General features: G+C 41.5%; 1 protein-coding gene across 6 annotated transcripts in view; it reads right to left on the bottom strand.

Annotated features, from left to right (window-relative positions):
* LOC134357877 (ubiquitin thioesterase otulin-like) overlaps positions 1-13195 on the bottom strand; it is a 50558-nt gene extending 37363 nt beyond the window's left edge. The window contains exons 1-4 of one of the 6 annotated variants that reach the window (XM_063069618.1): positions 13172-13195; positions 6588-7016; positions 2744-2899; positions 726-929 (exon numbers count right to left, since the gene is read on the bottom strand). In XM_063069618.1, the coding sequence (XP_062925688.1) occupies positions 726-929; positions 2744-2899; positions 6588-6814 (587 nt within the window). In that variant the 5' untranslated portion in view covers positions 6815-7016; positions 13172-13195. The other 5 variants (XM_063069619.1, XM_063069613.1, XM_063069616.1 and 2 more) reach the window with 5 other exon arrangements.
* Between the last annotated feature and the right edge of the window lie 3984 nt (positions 13196-17179).

Below are 17179 nucleotides of genomic sequence, written 5' to 3'. Positions count from 1 at the left end.
TTAAAATGTGTGGCCACTGGGAGATCCTGCTTTCTCTGGCGGACAGAGCGTAGGTGTTCAGCGAAACGATCTCCCAGTCTGCGTCGGGTCTCGCCAATGTATAGAAGGCCACATCGGGAGCACCGGACGCAGTATATCACCCTAGCCGACTCACAGGTTGAGCCAATAAACGCAAGTTTCTACAACCAAGCAGAAAGGACAACTTGAATAACCTAGAGAGGGGGAAAAAAAACCACAGATGTAGTAATATTAAATCTTACTCAGCAGATTAAGTATCAGAGAATGAGATTCTAAAGGACTTTGTATGCCTGAAGGAAGGCCTTCCGAGGTTCAAAAATATTATCTCTGGTGCTCAGGTACTCTTCCAACACAGTATGTTGTGAACACTCACTGGTGAAGGAGTTAGCAAATGCACACCCAGCTTCTGCCCGTGGGCAGTGTAAGCAGACCATGACAGCAATCAGAATGCAATGCTGACTTGATTCCTTGCTTGTTACTTTGAAGCGCCACGTTTCCACTCTCTGAACCTGTTGAGCAGAACGCGCGTTAGATGGAATGAAGGATCTCTCGTTAGCACATCTGCCTCTTTATTTTATATTCTGATCGAAAAATAAGATCAAACTCAGCCTGGAATCACTTCGAAGTGGTTTTGGAAAGCATATCAAATCTTCAAATAGAAAGGGAAATTAATTCTGTAGTCACGGAACTTGAACAAGAGAACCCACCTTTCATATTGGGATAGTTTGGCTCTTTTTGTCTGCTTTTCAGGATCTTCCAAGTTATACAAGTTCTCTCTCTCTGAAAAATCTGCTAAGTGGTCCCTCTTGCATTCTTGGGACGCAGAATCTAACACTTGGTTGCTTTCATAAGTTTGCACTGTTTTCTGTTTAACCTTGATCTCTTGTTCAGTTTTTTCAGATACGTCACACCTGGGTTTGGAAAAAAAAAACACAATTAGGATTATGCACGAGCAATACAAATACCCAATTACTACACATTTGTAGTGTGTGCTGCAGTTTGGTAACTGTTCTGTATCTGACTGCAAGGAACTGAGGAGAACTGTGGACACAGCTCAGCACATCTCAGAAACCAGCCTCCCCTCTATGGACTTTATCAATACATCGCTCTCTGTACTTCTCACTCTCTCAGTAAAGCAGTCAGCATCATGAAAGACCCCACCCATCCCAGATATTCTCTCTTCTCCCATCAGGCAGAAGAATTTTTAAAAAGCCCAAAAGCATGTACCACCAGTTTCTACGCTGCTGTAATGAGGCTATTAAATGGCTCCCTGACCTCACAATCAACCCTGTTATGATCTTGCACTTTATTGTTTACCCGTACAGCACTTTCTCTGTAGTTGTGACACTTCATTTTGCATTGTTATTGATTTGACTTGTTCTACCTCAATGCACTGTTTAATGCTTGGATCTGTATGAACAGTATGCAATAGGTTTTTCCACAATATCTGGGTACATGTGACAATAATCAACCAATTCCAATACCAGTTTCATTAATGAATCAGATTAAGAACTTCCAATATTTTAATCATTGTGCTATCCTTTCCTCATCAACTCATTTTTAAGTCAAAAAAATTAAACCCCAAGTTGATCAATGTGTTAAATGACACCTTTCCACTCAAAGTTATTGTGAATATGGGTCATTTTTGGCAGCAATGGCCACTACCAGTGTCTCCTACTGAAAGGAAATTCTACAGCTCAGAAGTTTTCTGCTTCATAATAAAGAATGATTTTTTTTTTACAATAATGTAAATGTTTAATAGATAAATTAATGTCATAGCTAAATGCTTAATAGATAATAATTGTTATTTCTGATAGATGTAAATTCCTACTTAATATAGCAATTTACATCTACTGGAAATAACTATTATACATCCCTGTCCCTGAGAAAGATCAGTCACATTTCAAATAGTTTATTTTCTCTTTCCATCTTGCTGTTTATAGACAGAATTGACTGAGATTATTTTAAAACCATAAGACATGGGAGCAGAAATAGGCCATTCAGCCCATCGAGTCTGCTCTGCCATTCAATCATGGGCTGATCCAATTCTTCCAGTCATCCCCACTCCCCTGCCTTCTCCCCATACCCTTTAATGCCCCGGCTAATCAAGGACCTATCTCTGCTTTAAATACACCCAATGACTTGGCCTCCACAGCTGCTCGTGGCAATAAATTCCACAGATTTACCACCCTCAGACTAAAGTAATTTCTCTGCATCTCTGTTCTAAATGGACATCCTTCAATCCTGAAGTTGTGCACAGTCGTATATGAAACGTATATTTTCATATAGTTTCAATATTTTACACTTCCGGACATTCTGCACACTGGCTGTAGTTTAACTGTGAACTCAGACACCAAGAAAGTTAATAAATGGGACTTACTTGTAAGCATTAGAGGAATAAAAATGGTCAATTCAATTCACATTCAGATTAGAGTTTGGCATCTAAAGCCAAAGATGAAAGTAAGCTGTACAATTTATTAGTAAGGAAGTGATTAAAACTACGTTTGCAATAAGCCCAAGTCAGTAACAAATTCACACAACCATATGGTAAATAATTCAGGTTGTGTTCAATCATCTAAAAACTTTGTTTACCAAGAACCTCTGAAATAGTGAACAGGCAAATTTGTAGTCTCAATGGTCTAAGAAAATACTGACTGCGGGACTTGTATTATTGAAATAACTAGCCCATGTAGGCCTGGAAAAAGGTGAATAGCATTTATTTTACCTTGTACTTTTCTCTGCATTTAAACCAGTCTTCTTATCTTCCATACTCATAAGATCATTCAAAACATGTACTGGTTTAAGTTCTGACTTGAGATTAGTATCCTGGACTTTACTGGCAGGTTCCTTAAAGTCACTTTCAACTCCAACCTGCTGCACACTGAAAAAAGCCATTAATAATAAAGCACACAAAATACAGCCAAAGTAATTTTTGCTTTAAGTTGTACACACTACATTCCTTTGACTATTACTTCACAACTCCGTCCTTCCCAATAATGAAATGGATTTTATTGTTACTTTGCTCCCAACAATTCAACCCAATCATTATTTGTCTTGGTCTAAATTCGATATTTCAATGTCTGACAATCTAGTACAGATCGACCTTCTATAATCTGGCACCACTGGGACCTGAGGAGTACCGGATTAGTGAAAATGCCGAATTATAGAAGGATCACATTAACCAATAGCTAACCGCCTCATCATACTTTTAAAATAGCAAAGGATTCAAAGGTTCATTTAATGTCAGAGAAACATATACAATATATATCCTGAAATGCTTTTTCTTCACGACCACCTACGAAAACAGAGGAGTGCCCCAAAGAATGAACAACACTTAAATGTTAGAACCCCTAAGATTCCCCCCCCCCATGCGCAGGTGGCAGCGAGCAACAATCCCCCGTCCCCACAGGCAAAAAATAAAGCACACCCACTACCAGCACTCAAGCATGAGCTAAGCGATAGCAAAGACACAGACTTGCAGTTACCCCAAAGACTACGTTGCACTCGCAGTTACTGAGGGAATTCTCATTAGTTTCTTTTCCTCCACTTAGTAATATGCTTAAATTCAGCGGGTCGCCACGCCTGATCTAAGGTCATAGGCAGAAGAGAACTGAGCACCGGCCGGGCGACACCGGAGGGCAGGCGGGCAAGAAGGTGGACCGACCCAGCACGTGCCAGCTCCCCCCGCCGCTGGCAGGTGAGACGGGTGGGTGCTGGGCGGCTGCACTTCACGCAAATGATATTAATAAATGCAGGAAAACAAGCAGGAATCGCCTGTCTGTGCTTACAAGAGCGCACCAACACGTGAACAGATCTAGCGCAACCAAAACAATGTGCAGCAGGTTGGTACAGCGGCCCGGAAAATTTGAAATTACAGTCGTGCGGAAAATTTGAAATCAGTGCGGATTATTGAAGGAACCGGATTACAGGTAGTCGGATTAGTGAATGTCGACCTGTAATACCAAAAGCAAATATGCATAGGGAAAAAAACATTCTACCGCTCAACAAGCCCCCACACTTATCTGCGACTAAACTGCCAAACAATCTTTCCTCCAACTCCCTTTTTATATCTAGTTTTAAAATATTTATCAGTCTTAATTTTAAAAATTAAAACACCTATCATTTACACTTCATCTGAAAATGAAGCTTCAAAGTTCAAAGTTAAATCTTTTAATCAAAGTATGTATATGTCATGGTATACCACCCTGAGATTTTCTTACAGGGATTCAAAGTAAACTCAAAGAAACACAATGGAATCAATGAAAAACTACACATAACAACAAACAAAATGTCCGTCACCTGGCTGCCCATATTCCTTCCCTGATCCCAACCTTCTTAATCCTTTTCCAGTCCTGCTGAAGTGTCTAGGCCCAAAACGTCAACTTTTTCCATAGATGTTGCCTGACCTGCAGAGATCCCCCAACATTTTGTGTGTGCTTGTATTTGTTAACCAATTTGGCTGACTCTCTGCCCCATAACTGCCCATTATATTTTAATGATTTATATACATTAGCCCTCTCCTCCAAGTCGCTTCTAATTTTATGCACTCCCAGCTTATCACCATTCAGAAAGCGCTAGTATTATTCATTTCCCAGTCCAAAGTGGATGATCTCAAATTTGTCTTCCATTAAATCAATTTCCCTGTTTTACCAATTTTCTTATTTAATAAAGCTGATCCCCTCTCTCTGGCCGCCAGCACTTTATTCAACTTCTGTAAGGGAAGTCTCGATGTCCATTAATGAAAATGACTTGAGTTGACGGCAATATCTTCCCCTGTAGCTTATGCTTCCCCAATCAACTCTCATACAGTGTATGAAGGCAATTCAGACCTACCAGCCCTTTGGGCAAAAAATGTGTTTGTAAGTGTGTGCCAAAGCAGAATGGCATCATTGAAGCCAATGGGGCAAAGCAACTAACAGGAGTAATGTTAACAGTTTGTTTTCAATAATTCAATTTTAATTGTGAACATCCCTCTGCTCATGTTAGTGCTTTGATTTGTGAATTTTTAAAAATACTTCTTGGATTTTTTTTGAATGACTTTGACAAGGATTCAACTTCAGTATCTTTTTTTAGGTCAACAGTCAGCTGGGATACACAGATTTTTATTTCATCAAGTCATCTTTAAATATTTGACAAGTCTGAAACATAGATCATTAATCAGATGCCACCTTTCACAATTTGAGTAGCTGGCCATTATCCCTATTCTCTATCTCCCACCGCTCAATTTCCTAGATATATCATTAAGTTGCCCTCATTAGTTTAAACTTTCTCCAACAGTTAGGCAAAAACTTTGCAAATGCCAACTTCTTTTTTCCCTGGGATGGGAACTTCTGGTGCTGGGGTTCTTTTATTCATAGATGTTACTTTGCTTACAGTAATTTTAGCCCCTCGGTGGATTGGGGTGCTAGTCTCTTCTAATGCAGTGATGCAATTCGTGCATCTTTTTCTATTTTTTTTAATTTGCAAAACACAGAAATCCTTTAGGGTTTCCTTTGACCAATCACTTTCTCCCCAACATAGAAGTACAATTTGTATTAATTTCAGCTTCACACTCTTTTCATATTCCTTATCAAAAGTCACCACATTTTCTTCAAATTCTTCCCTGTCACCAGGACATCTGATGACTGATGATTTTCCTCAAGAAATGCTGGCGATTTCACAGGCAACTGCTGACAGCTCCACACAGAATTTTGTGTGCCAGTCAAGGACTCTCACATGAGAGTTCACTAATGGGCAACTCTCAAACTTCCACCTGCATCTCAAGCGCCAGCTTCCTACAACTGGTCACCCTGAGCATCTTACCTCCATTAAAACAGGATGTGAGCATTCCAAGGTGTCTGCTACCCTGCCACCGACCCCTCTCAGCTCCCTGTCAACATTCAAAACCCAACCTTATGGTCATAAAGAAATACAGCATGGAAACAGGACTTTCACCCACCAAACTACCAAGTTTTATATTTTAAAAAACTACTGGAGGAACTCAGAGAGTCAGGCTGCACTTGAGAGGCAGGCGAACTGATGCAGTGTCTTGGACCTAAACACAGACCATCCTTTTGCCTCCACAGATGCTGTATAAATTGCTGCATCTTCATTGTTTCGCTTTTGCTCCAGATTGCAGCATCTACAGTCTTATATCTTTGACTTTTACTAATTGTACTCAAACCCATTTTATTTTCCCCAATTTCCCAACCCCCACCCATTCTACCACACACTAGCAGTTTACAGTGGCATGTTAATCTATCCAGCCGCAAGCTTCCTGGCAGGCATGGACAAAACGGGGCGAACGGCCTGTTTCCAGCTGAAGTACTCAATGGCTCACGTCGTTGTGACGTGAAAGGAAATTGGAGCACCTAGAAGAAACCCAATCAGCCAAAGTAAGAACATTCAAACTCCACACAGACAGCTTGAAATTCAGATCCAACCTGGGTCACTGTAGTAAAGACATTACTTCTATGATGGTTTATATTAGAAAGCTAGGAAGGAGCACGTTAGATTAATTTAGTATTCAAACAGTCCTGAAACTGATGAAAACAGGGAAATCAGCAGAACTGAAAAGAAAGTAAACTTGCCTTTTTGCTGAGGCCGCAGTAGCTTTACAAATCTCAACGTAGACAGCTCTGCTTTTTGGATCTGTCAAATCTTTACTGTCTGCTGACTCTGGTGGAAGAATCATATGCTCCTTATCATCACTTGTCCTGAACGAACTGGTTTTGGAGACACTCAGTAAAGCTTCTTGTTCAGCTTTTGATCTCGGCTCATTTTGGAAGCTTGTCTTTTGGCAACACTGATTGCCCATTTTAATCAATACTAAGGAAGTAATCCATTGTTATTCAACAATTCTATGTAGAAACAGCTGCCGTGTAATATGTGTTCAGTGCAATGTTCTTGCCACCTCCAGTGAAGTGAAGGAGTATCAGATTCTTGAAATAAGTATTCACTCCTCAGCTTAAAAAGTTTTGATGCTCACCAAACATAGCAGTGCAGTTTTTTGGACGGAGCTGCAATGAAAAAAATTGTTAAAAAAATAAAAATAGAATTTGCATTCTGTGTTTTTTTATTTGAAGAGTACTTATCAATTTAATAGATTGTTGAGATTCTTCTGTGTATTTGTTCATGATTGATGCTGCGAATGCAAAATTTTCAGCATTTTTAAATGTAACCAAAATTCAGAGAGCTAATAGCATCAACTTTAATTTTTTGATTATTACGTAGCTGGTATTATCTGGCAACCACCTTAATAATGGTTTGAGATTATGCAACTGTCCAATTTATACCGATTTTTTTTCAATTTCATTCAACGTACAAAAGCATCACCCTGGTCTAATGCTGTGGAATACAAAAGCCGATCAAGCAAATTAGCAGAAAAATTGGAGTTCTTGCAGGAAACAAGATGCCAGTTGGTGATTTTTTTTTTGTCGTTTAATCTCTTCTGACCACCTCTATTTTCTCCTTTTCTAACATCTTAAAAGCTATGTATCTTTACGTTTCCCCAATTCTAATGGAGTGTTATCAACTTGACATTTTAACTCTATTCCTCTCTCCAAGGTTGCTCCCTAACCTGCAGAGAACTTCCAACATTTCCTGATTTCACTTCTGATTTCAGCATCTAAAGTTTATCACCTTTTTGTCGAGGTGAAAGCTGTCATGCAAATTGAGCTGCAAGTCATTATTGCGGAGGTAACAAAAAAAGGTTAAACCAATCTTGTATTCATCATCTCCGAGTGTCTTAACAGTGTGGGTTAGCTAGAGGCACAATAACGTGGTTTATAAGGAAGAAAGAACCAGGAGGAATTCAGTTAGGATGACAAATGATAGAGGAAGCAAGACTGAGGGAGTCAAGAATCCATTCTTCATTCAACCACGGGAACCAGGAAAGCATCCAGCACAAAGCTGGGTGGATTCCCAAAGTCTGTCATCCCAAGATCAGCCCTAACATAAGCTCCTGTTTCATATTATTATGTTAGGAATCCTCAAAAGAAGCTGCAGAAAATTTAAGAGGTGCAATCTACTTGAAATGTTTCTCTACTGAGACTGAAAGTGCTGCCAGATAAGAGCTTTGCTTTATTTGACATTTAAAAGCACGACAGTGTTAAATGTCACAGAAAGGGTGGAAGATAAAGTGACATTGATTGACCATCACCAGGCTGCTAATTCATCAGTTATAACCAAGGAACTCAAAAGCTGAGCTGCCCCCATCGGTAATAAACCTGAATATGTTACAATATGTTATGCTAACTGCTGTGCTGCACTTTACTCAAGCAGTGTTCAATTCCCTTTGCTGTCTCTAAGGAGTTTTCAAGTCAAGAACACAAGCAGAATTAGGTCACTTGGCACATTGAGTTTGCTCTGCCATTCCATCATGGTTGATTTATTATTCCTCTCAATCCTATTTTCCCATCTTCTCCCTGTACACTTTGACGCCTTGACTAATCGAGAACCCATCAACCTCCCCTTTAAATATACCCAATGAATTCCAGAGATTCACTACCCTCTGGCTAAAGAAATTCCTCCTCACCTTTGTTCTCCTGTAACCATATCAATTTCTTTCAGGTGCTCTGGTTTCCTCCCACATTCCAAACATGTGGAAAGTGGCCAGTGAGTGAGTGGGGCAGTGAAGGAGTGGAGCTTTGAGGCTTTGACTTGAGAGATTCTGGCAGTTTTGGCAGATGGACTGTGCAATCAAGTCAATCAAGATTTGAATAGCTCAGACTCAGCAGAAAGCAGCTGATTGGGTAATCGAGGTCAGGTGACCAAGCAGTTTGAACAGCTCAAACAATTAAATAGAGGGGTAGCTCAAGCAGAGCGGCCTGTGGAAAGCGGCCAGTGAGTGAGTGGAGCTTTGACTCGAGAGATTCTGGCAGTTGGACTGTGCAATCAAGTCAATCAAGATTTGAATAGCTCAGCAGAAAGCAGGTGATTAGACAATCAAGATTTGTCTAATCAAGAATCAAGGGAAGAGATTGCTGAGCCTCTGGCCAGAATCTTTATGTCCTCGTTGGCTATGGGAATGGTACCGGAGGACTGGAGGGAGGCGAATGTTGTCCCCTTGTTCAAAAAAGGTAGTCAGGATAGTCCGGGTAATTATAAACCAATGAGGCTTATGACTATGGTGGGAAAGCTGTTGGAAAAGATTCTTAGAGATAGGATCTATGGGCATTTAGAGAATCATGGTCTGATCAGGGATAGTCAGCATAGCTTTGTGAAGGGCAGATTGTGTCCAACAAGCCTGATAGAGTTCTTTGAGGAGGTGACCAGGTATATAGATGAAGGTAGTGCAGTGGATGTAATCTATATGGATTTTAGTAAGGCATTTGACAAGGTTCCACATGGTAGGCTTATTCAGAAAGTCAGAAGGCATAGGATCCAGGGAAGTTTGGCCAGGTGGATTCAGACTTGGCTTGCCTGCAGAAGGCAGAGGGTTGTGGTGGAGGGAGTACATTTGGATTGGAGGATTGTGACTCACAAGGATCGGTTCTGGGACCTCTACTTTTCGTGATTTTTTATTAACGACTTGGATGTGGGGGTAGAAGGGTGGGTTGGCAAGTTTGCAGATGACTAAAGGTTGGTGGTGTTGTAGATAGTGTAGAGGATTGTCGAAGATTGCAGAGAGTCATTGATAGGATGCAGAAGTGGGCTGAGAAGTGACAGATGGAATTCAACCCGGAGAAGTGTGAGGTGGTACACTTTGGAAGGACAAACTCCAAGGCAGAGTACAAAGTAAATGGCAGGATACTTGGTAGTGTGGAGGAGCAGAGGGATCTGGCGGTACATGTCCACAGATCCCTGAAAGCTGCCTCACAGATAGATAGGGTAGTTAAGAAAGCTTATGGGGTGTTAGCTTTCATAAGTCGAGGGATAGAGTTTAAGAGTCGCGAGGTATAAAACTCTGGTTAGGCCACACTTGGAGTACTGTGTCCAGTTGTGGTCGCCTCACTATAGGAAGGATGTGGAAGCATTGGAAAGGGTACAGAGGAGATTTACCAGGATGCTGCCTGGTTTAGAGAGCATGGATTGTGATCAGAGATTAAGGGAGCTAGGGCTTTACTCTTTGGAGAGGAGGATAAGAGGAGACATGATAGAGGTATACAAGATATTAAGAGGAATAGATAGAGTGGATAGCCAGCGCCTCTTCCCCAGGGCATCACTGCTCAATACAAGGGGACGTGGCTTTAAGGTAGGGGGTGGGAAGTTCAAGGGGGATATTAGAGGAAGGTTTTCTACTCAGAGTGGTTGGTGCGTGGAATACACTGCCTGAGTCAATGGTGGAGGCAGATACTAGTGAAATTTAAGAGACTACTAGACAGGTAAATGGAGGAATTTAAGGTGGGGGGGGTAGGTGGGAGGCAGGGTTTGAGAGTCAGCACAACAATGTGGGCCGAAGGGCCTCTACTGTGCTGTACTATTCTATGTACAGGTCAGTAAGTTATGGGTGTGCTGTGTTGATGCTGGAAGCATATTGCCCCCAGCCCATCCTCGCACTCTGTTAGTCAGTGAGGCAACCAACACATCTCACTGTATGTTCATCTCACTGTATGTTTTGATGTACATGTGACAAATAAAGTTAAACTTGGAAGTTTTTTTGTTCAACAACTTAAGACCAGGCACCAAATCCTCCAACACCCCACTAGACACAGGCATCCAGCATAAAAATGACCAGCTTGCTGTTTCTTGACATTTAAGCACTTAATATAAAGCTGCATATTCCCCTCACATTCATGGGACCTAATTTTGTTAAACAAACTCATGTTACACATTAAGGTCACCAAGTCCATTTGCACCACATTCACTGACTTCACATCAACTATTCTGGCAGTTATTGGTTCTAACCAATTGATCAAACATGAATTCACTTTTCCGGTTTGTTCTGTTGTGTTAAATTATTAATCTTTATTTGCCCTGTCACCACTTTCCTTAATAACAAATTCTAGCTTTTTCACTCTGACCGATGTCACATTAAATGGATGGGAGTCTTGCTCCATCCTTTCTCAGATAGTGGGGCTATAAAATGATCATTCTAATCTGCAGGAACCATTTTGGAATGGATCTGGAGGATGAAGAGTGAGCCAACTTCCTTCACAGTCGCCTCTTTCAATAATTGAGATTGATAAACCTCCAATTTTTTTTTCAGTTAAAACTGAGTCCATTCGCTCTCCCTTCACTTTTCCAGCTGGATTCTCGTTTCCTTTCACAAAAGGTGACATGAAGGAGAGGTTCCAGAGCCTGAAGACACACACTCTGTGTTTTGGGAAAAGCTTCTTTCCTCCACTATCAGATTTCTAAATTGTCCATGAACACTATCTCACCATTCTGCCTACTTTGCTCTATTTATATTCTTATTGTAATTTAGTTTTTTTAATGTCTTGCACTGTACTGTTGCCATAAAGCAACAAATTCCTCCTTCCCCTTCTCCTACGGTCCACTCTCCTCTCAGATCCCTTCATCTCCAACCCTTTACCTTTTCTACCCACTTGGCTTCACCTATCACCTTCCAACTAGCCTCCTTCCCCTCCCCACCTTTTTATTCTGTCCTCTTCTCCCTTCCCTTCCAGTCCTGATGAAGGGTCCCAGCGCAAAAGTGTGACTGTTTATTCATTTCCATTGATGCTGCCCAGCTTTGTGAGTTCCTCCAGCATTTCTGTGCGTTGCTTTTGACTTCCAGTGTCCGTAGAATTTCTTGTGTATAAAATATCATGGCATGTTTGTGATTAATAAACCTGATCCTGTAAATTTATGTTTAACTTCTCTGTCACTTCCAAATTCTGTTTCTATAAGTGATCCACCTTAACATTGGTAAATCTTTTCCATTTGATATGTCTGATATAATTTTAAAATATTTTGATTTCTTACTGGTTCATTCTTGCATTTTAACTTTTCACTTCCTTACCAATATTTTGCCACAACTTTCACCAAGCCACTTCAAACAGCCCATCTCCCTCCCTCATAGTCAAGGGGCAGCCCCAACTATCTACCCATGTTCAGCAGGCCAATCTTCGTTTCCTCATTGATACAGACTCACAATTCTGTGTCACTTAGTTACAAAGTGATCAACACCTGTAGGAGTTATGACAATAAACCCGTGCAGAAATCATTTAACACAAACATCATCAAATCTTCCCAACAATGCTGCTGCAACTAGCTAATCAGGATTTTCAATTTTAATCCTTGAAGTTAATGTTGCCTGGAATATACTCAGTATCATAAACATGGATTTTAAATGTTCACCCGTTCCTAACTGCATCGACATTTTCAACACATTTCTATTCCAAGCTTACAGCAGAGAGCAGCCATCGTTTACTCTCTGCAACAGAAATAGAATGGCCGTGCTAACTGCCGATGCCGGAAACCGGAGCAAAAGTAAACAAACTACTGGAGGAACTCTGTGGGTAAACGGGATAGCTAGGTTGTTGAACGTCGACGAACCCAAACTCCTTCTGCTAGACTCGCAGAGTTCTTCGGTAGTTTTGTTGCTTTTTTTAAAAAAAAAAGGTCGAAAAGCTGCAAAGCATTAAAGGCCTCTGCACACATACACACTCACGCATTTCTGTTGGGCCAAACCACCATCACAAGCTCCTAACAGTTCTAATGAAGATAACATTTACTGCAGATCAACATCCAGGCGTCTCCACAACAGACGGCAGCGTTAATCCATCGACACTCCAGTCTGCCCGTAACCGTCACGATGTTTCTTTCGGTCCTTTCAGAATCCAGTCGGCATCCTCCGGCTCGTCAGTCTCCCAATGCCGGCTGCTGCTAGCGGCCAGCAACTGCAGCGCGGCTGACAGCGGTTGCAGGCTTTACTCCACCTCCCGACGCACCTCGCCGAAGCCAGGCACCGAGCGGAGAGGAATGCCGCCGGATAGCACTCGCAGCTGGGCCGAGAGTATTTCCTCACCTGCTGGGCCGAGAGTTTTCCCTCACCTGATGGGCCGCTTGCACTGACCCACAACAGGGAGGAAACGAGCTTCTAGTTTCACTTTCAGTGCAGCGGGGCTGCTCGCGACGTCATTACACTTTGTTCTACATGCGCAGGAAGCCTGTTTTACCAGTTGTAGAGGACCAGTTATTATTTATTCAAATCATGTCTCGATTTTGTTCATTGGGAAAGTTCAACTTTTTTTTCAATCTGGGAGGGAAAACTTCCCAAAAACCACACCTCACTCTGTCATCTCAGTGATTGGATGCACACAACTGGCGAGGCTTGGATCTCATGATCTTCTGACAATATGATGGGTTGTCCCCAGCACTCTGCTCTTGTTCAGAATTTCCCTCAGTTAATTTCTGGCGGTCCGAATGATCCCCCGGTTTCCCATGGGTTACGCTTCTCAGCCAGCAAATGTCACTGTGGGGGCTGGGGGAAAACCGATCCTGCAGTGGCGTTGAGTGTAGAGCGCAGGGGAGTTCCTCTACTCAACAGTCGGTCGGTACCTGGGAGGTCAGTGCCGTGCTTTGCAACACCCCCTGGCTGCGTGAGGAAGCTGGAGTAAAATTAAGTCTGCTTTGTGGTCGCAACGGGCTTCACTGGACGTGGGTGCGTGTACCTGACCGGGTCCCGTGCGGTTTCAGACGTCTACCGCTGAACTCACAGTTTGGAGGCTGCGTTCAAAATGGTCAGTGCGCCCGGGTTACCCCTGATATTTGGTCAGCTGAGGAAAAGATTGTCAGAGCAAAGCTCTGTTAAAAGAGGAAAGGAGGCAAGACATCCGAACTGCCAGATGGTTGCAGGGGTTCCCAACTTTTTTTTTATGCCATGGACCCCAGGTCGGAAACCCCTGAGAAGTGGCAGACTGGGGAAGTGTTTAGGAGATTGTGCAACTATCAGGTATTGGTGTGATTGGGAGTACTCGGAGAATGGGCGTGGGGGGGAGGTTATCAACTACACCGGAAGACACTGCTCTGAAGACCAGATTATTCCAGGATAACCCAAAGGTAGTTGTTATTGCTAATAGGTAACCACATCATCTGTGTGCTCAGATGTGCCTGGTTGAAATCCCGGCCTGAGAATGGTTGTTATCCATGTGTCATTTCCAAAAAAAAATCAGATCCATAATATAGGTTATCTTTCAGGTAGAATGGCAATTTTCCACTTTGTGATAGGAGGCATATGATTTCTCTCCTCTTAGATGGAGTGGTGTGTACTGATTTAAAAGTTTGTTGAATAAACTACACTAAAAAGAGAACATAGAACAGTAGAGCACCAGACAGGCCATTCAGCCACGATGTAGTGCTAATCCTGATGCCAATTTATACTAAATGTCCTCAATGATTCAGGAACAGCTTCTTCTCCTCCGCCATCTGATTCCTAAATGGACATTGAACCCATGAACACTACCTCACTTTTTAAATATATATATTATTTGTTTTTGCATGATTTTCAATCTATTCAATATACGTGTGCTGTAATTGATTTGCTTATTTATTATTTTTACTTTTTTTTTCTATATTATGTACTGTAGACCCAGCTGGAGGCGTAGTGGCATCAGTGCCAGATTTTGGGACGAAAGGTCCCGAGTTCGAATCCAGCTGGTTCCCCTGCACGCTTTCCATCCGTGCTGGGTTATGAGCTGGTGATCTCTTTGGAAACTCACCCAGCAGAAGGCAATGGCAAACCACTGCTGTAACTTGCCTCGTACGCGGTTCCCCACTACGTCAGAGAGGCGTGGAGGGAAATCATCCGCTAACCGGAAAAACTCCGAATGCGACATATCTTTCCTTTTCCATTATGTATTGATCTGCTGCTACATTAACAAATTTCACGACACATGTCGATGATAATAAACCTGATTCTGATTCCTATTTATCATCCATATCTCCCCATTCCTTTCATATTCATGTGTCTATCTAAAAGTCTTTTAAACTCCACTAGATTGGCTGCTTACACTACTACCCCTGGTAATCTATTCTGGACATCTACCACTCTGTGTGTTTTTATAAAAGAAAACCTTGTTCCTCATATTGCCTTTGAAGTTCTCTCTAACTTAAAATCGTGTCATCTGGTGTATGACAAATTCTACCCTGAGAAAGGATTCTGATTGTCTGCCCTATCTATGCCTTTCATAGTTTTAAAAATCTGTATTGGGTATTCCCTCAGACCCCAACCCTGAAGGGAGAATGTCCAAAGTTTGTGAAACTTTTCCTTGTAGCTCATAATCATACCCTCTAATCCAAGCAGCATCCTCGTAAACCACCTCTGCAATTTCTCCACATCTTTCCTATAATGGGGCAGTCTGAACTGCAGACAATATACCATGTGGTATGACTAAAGTTTTACAGAGCTGTAGCTATGACTTACTGACTTTTATATTCAACATCCCAAGCAATGAAAGCAAATGTATCATCTCTCTTCTTTATCCATTTGTGTAGCCACTTTCAATGAACTATGGACCTGGACCCCAAGATCCTTCTGTACCTCAATGCTGTTCAGTCTGCTGTTAACTTTATACTCTTCCTTTCATTTGACCTCCCAGAGTGCCATTTGTCTGCACATATTTGTAACTGATTTATATCCAGCTGTATTGTTTGATTGTGTTTTAAACCATATACAATTCTACCAATCTTGTGTCATACACAAACTTGCTAATCCACCCATCTACACTTACATCCAAATCATTGATATACTGTATATCACAAAGAACCCAGCACCGATCCTTGTGGAACAATAACCCTAGTTTCAGACCTCCAGCCAGAATAACAGTCTTCCTCCCCTTATCTATCTGTTTTGGGAAAGCCAGATCTGAATTCAAACTTGGACCCTGGATCCCATGCATCTTTATCTTCTGAATAACCTACCAGGAGGGACATTATTAAATGCTTTACTAAAGTCCATGTAGATAACATCCACTTCATTATGCTCATTGGGCACCTTTGTGCCTCCTCAAAACCTTGATCAAGTATGTAAGGCATAACCTGCCCTGCACAAAGCCATATTGTTTGTCCCTAAGCAAGCTACGCCTTTCCAAATGACATAAATCCTATCCCACAGAATCCTCTCCTATAGTTTCCCTTCTACTGATGGGAGGCTTAATAATTACCTAAATTATCCTTATTTCCTTCCTTTAATAAAGGCACACCATTTATTGTTCTCCACTCTGAACCCTTGCCTGTTGCTAGTGAGGACAGAAGGATCTGTATATCAATAGTTTCTTTCAATATTCTAGGGTAAATGCTATCTGACACCTTAATGCTTTTCAGTAGACCCAGCACTGCTTAATCTCAAATGTCCTAGTCCGTCTGCCTTCACTGTACTATTTTGATTGCTGAAGAATTTGAATGATTGTCAATTGCAAATGGCATCAATATTAATTCCAATGGAAAGGCAGGTAAGAGTTCAGTAAATAGCCCTCATGCCGTTTTTCCAAAGGCAGAGGAATTTCAGGAATAGAAACTTCTGATGATTTATTTTGCCCCTTCTTAAATGGAAAGCTTAGACAAATTACATCCACCAACATCCCAGAAGAAATCAATTAACAAATGATTTTCTAACTCCCCCCACTGGAGCCCTTTACACACATTCCAATGGGCTAAATAATACGGAAATTAAATCACAAAACTACAGCTCATAAAAATTAAGATTAGCTTAACTTGTATCTCAGAATTAAATGACCTCTGAAGTGTATTTTTTTTTCAAAATATACTTCATGAAGCACAGAACATTCAAGTCATGTTATTCCTGTTACTTAACATTAGAATGTCATTTATTATGATCCATTAACTTGCAACTTGTGCTAATATTATCTTATGACTGCGTTGTGCTTTGTTGTAATTATATGTGCTGTGTGTGATAAATATGCACTGTGTTTTGCACCATAGCCCCAGAGGAATGATGTTTAGCTGTATACATGGGTATGGTTCAAAGGTCAAATTTAATGTCAGAGATGTATACAATATACACCCTGAAATGCTTTTTCTTTGCAAACATGAGGATAAACCTGAACTTGAACAATCTTACTGTAAATTGATTGTGGGGTTCTAACACAGTGTGTAGTGACGAGATGGTTCTAAAAACTATGGCCTCCTCATGGACTCTTCCTGTTACTGCACTCAGTTCCAGTAGACCCCCGAGCATGTAGGCATGGACTTTAGACTGTGCCAGTTTGTACTATCCAGCCGTGGTCAACACTTTGCTTTGGAGCCCTCGGGAGTTTGAGACCGACAAGAGCGTACC

The sequence above is a fragment of the Mobula hypostoma genome, chromosome 17, assembly GCF_963921235.1.
Source record: "Mobula hypostoma chromosome 17, sMobHyp1.1, whole genome shotgun sequence".
Lineage (NCBI taxonomy): Eukaryota > Metazoa > Chordata > Chondrichthyes > Myliobatiformes > Myliobatidae > Mobula > Mobula hypostoma.
Note: the sequence above shows the minus strand (reverse complement) of the source record. Positions and strands in the feature narration are given on the sequence as shown.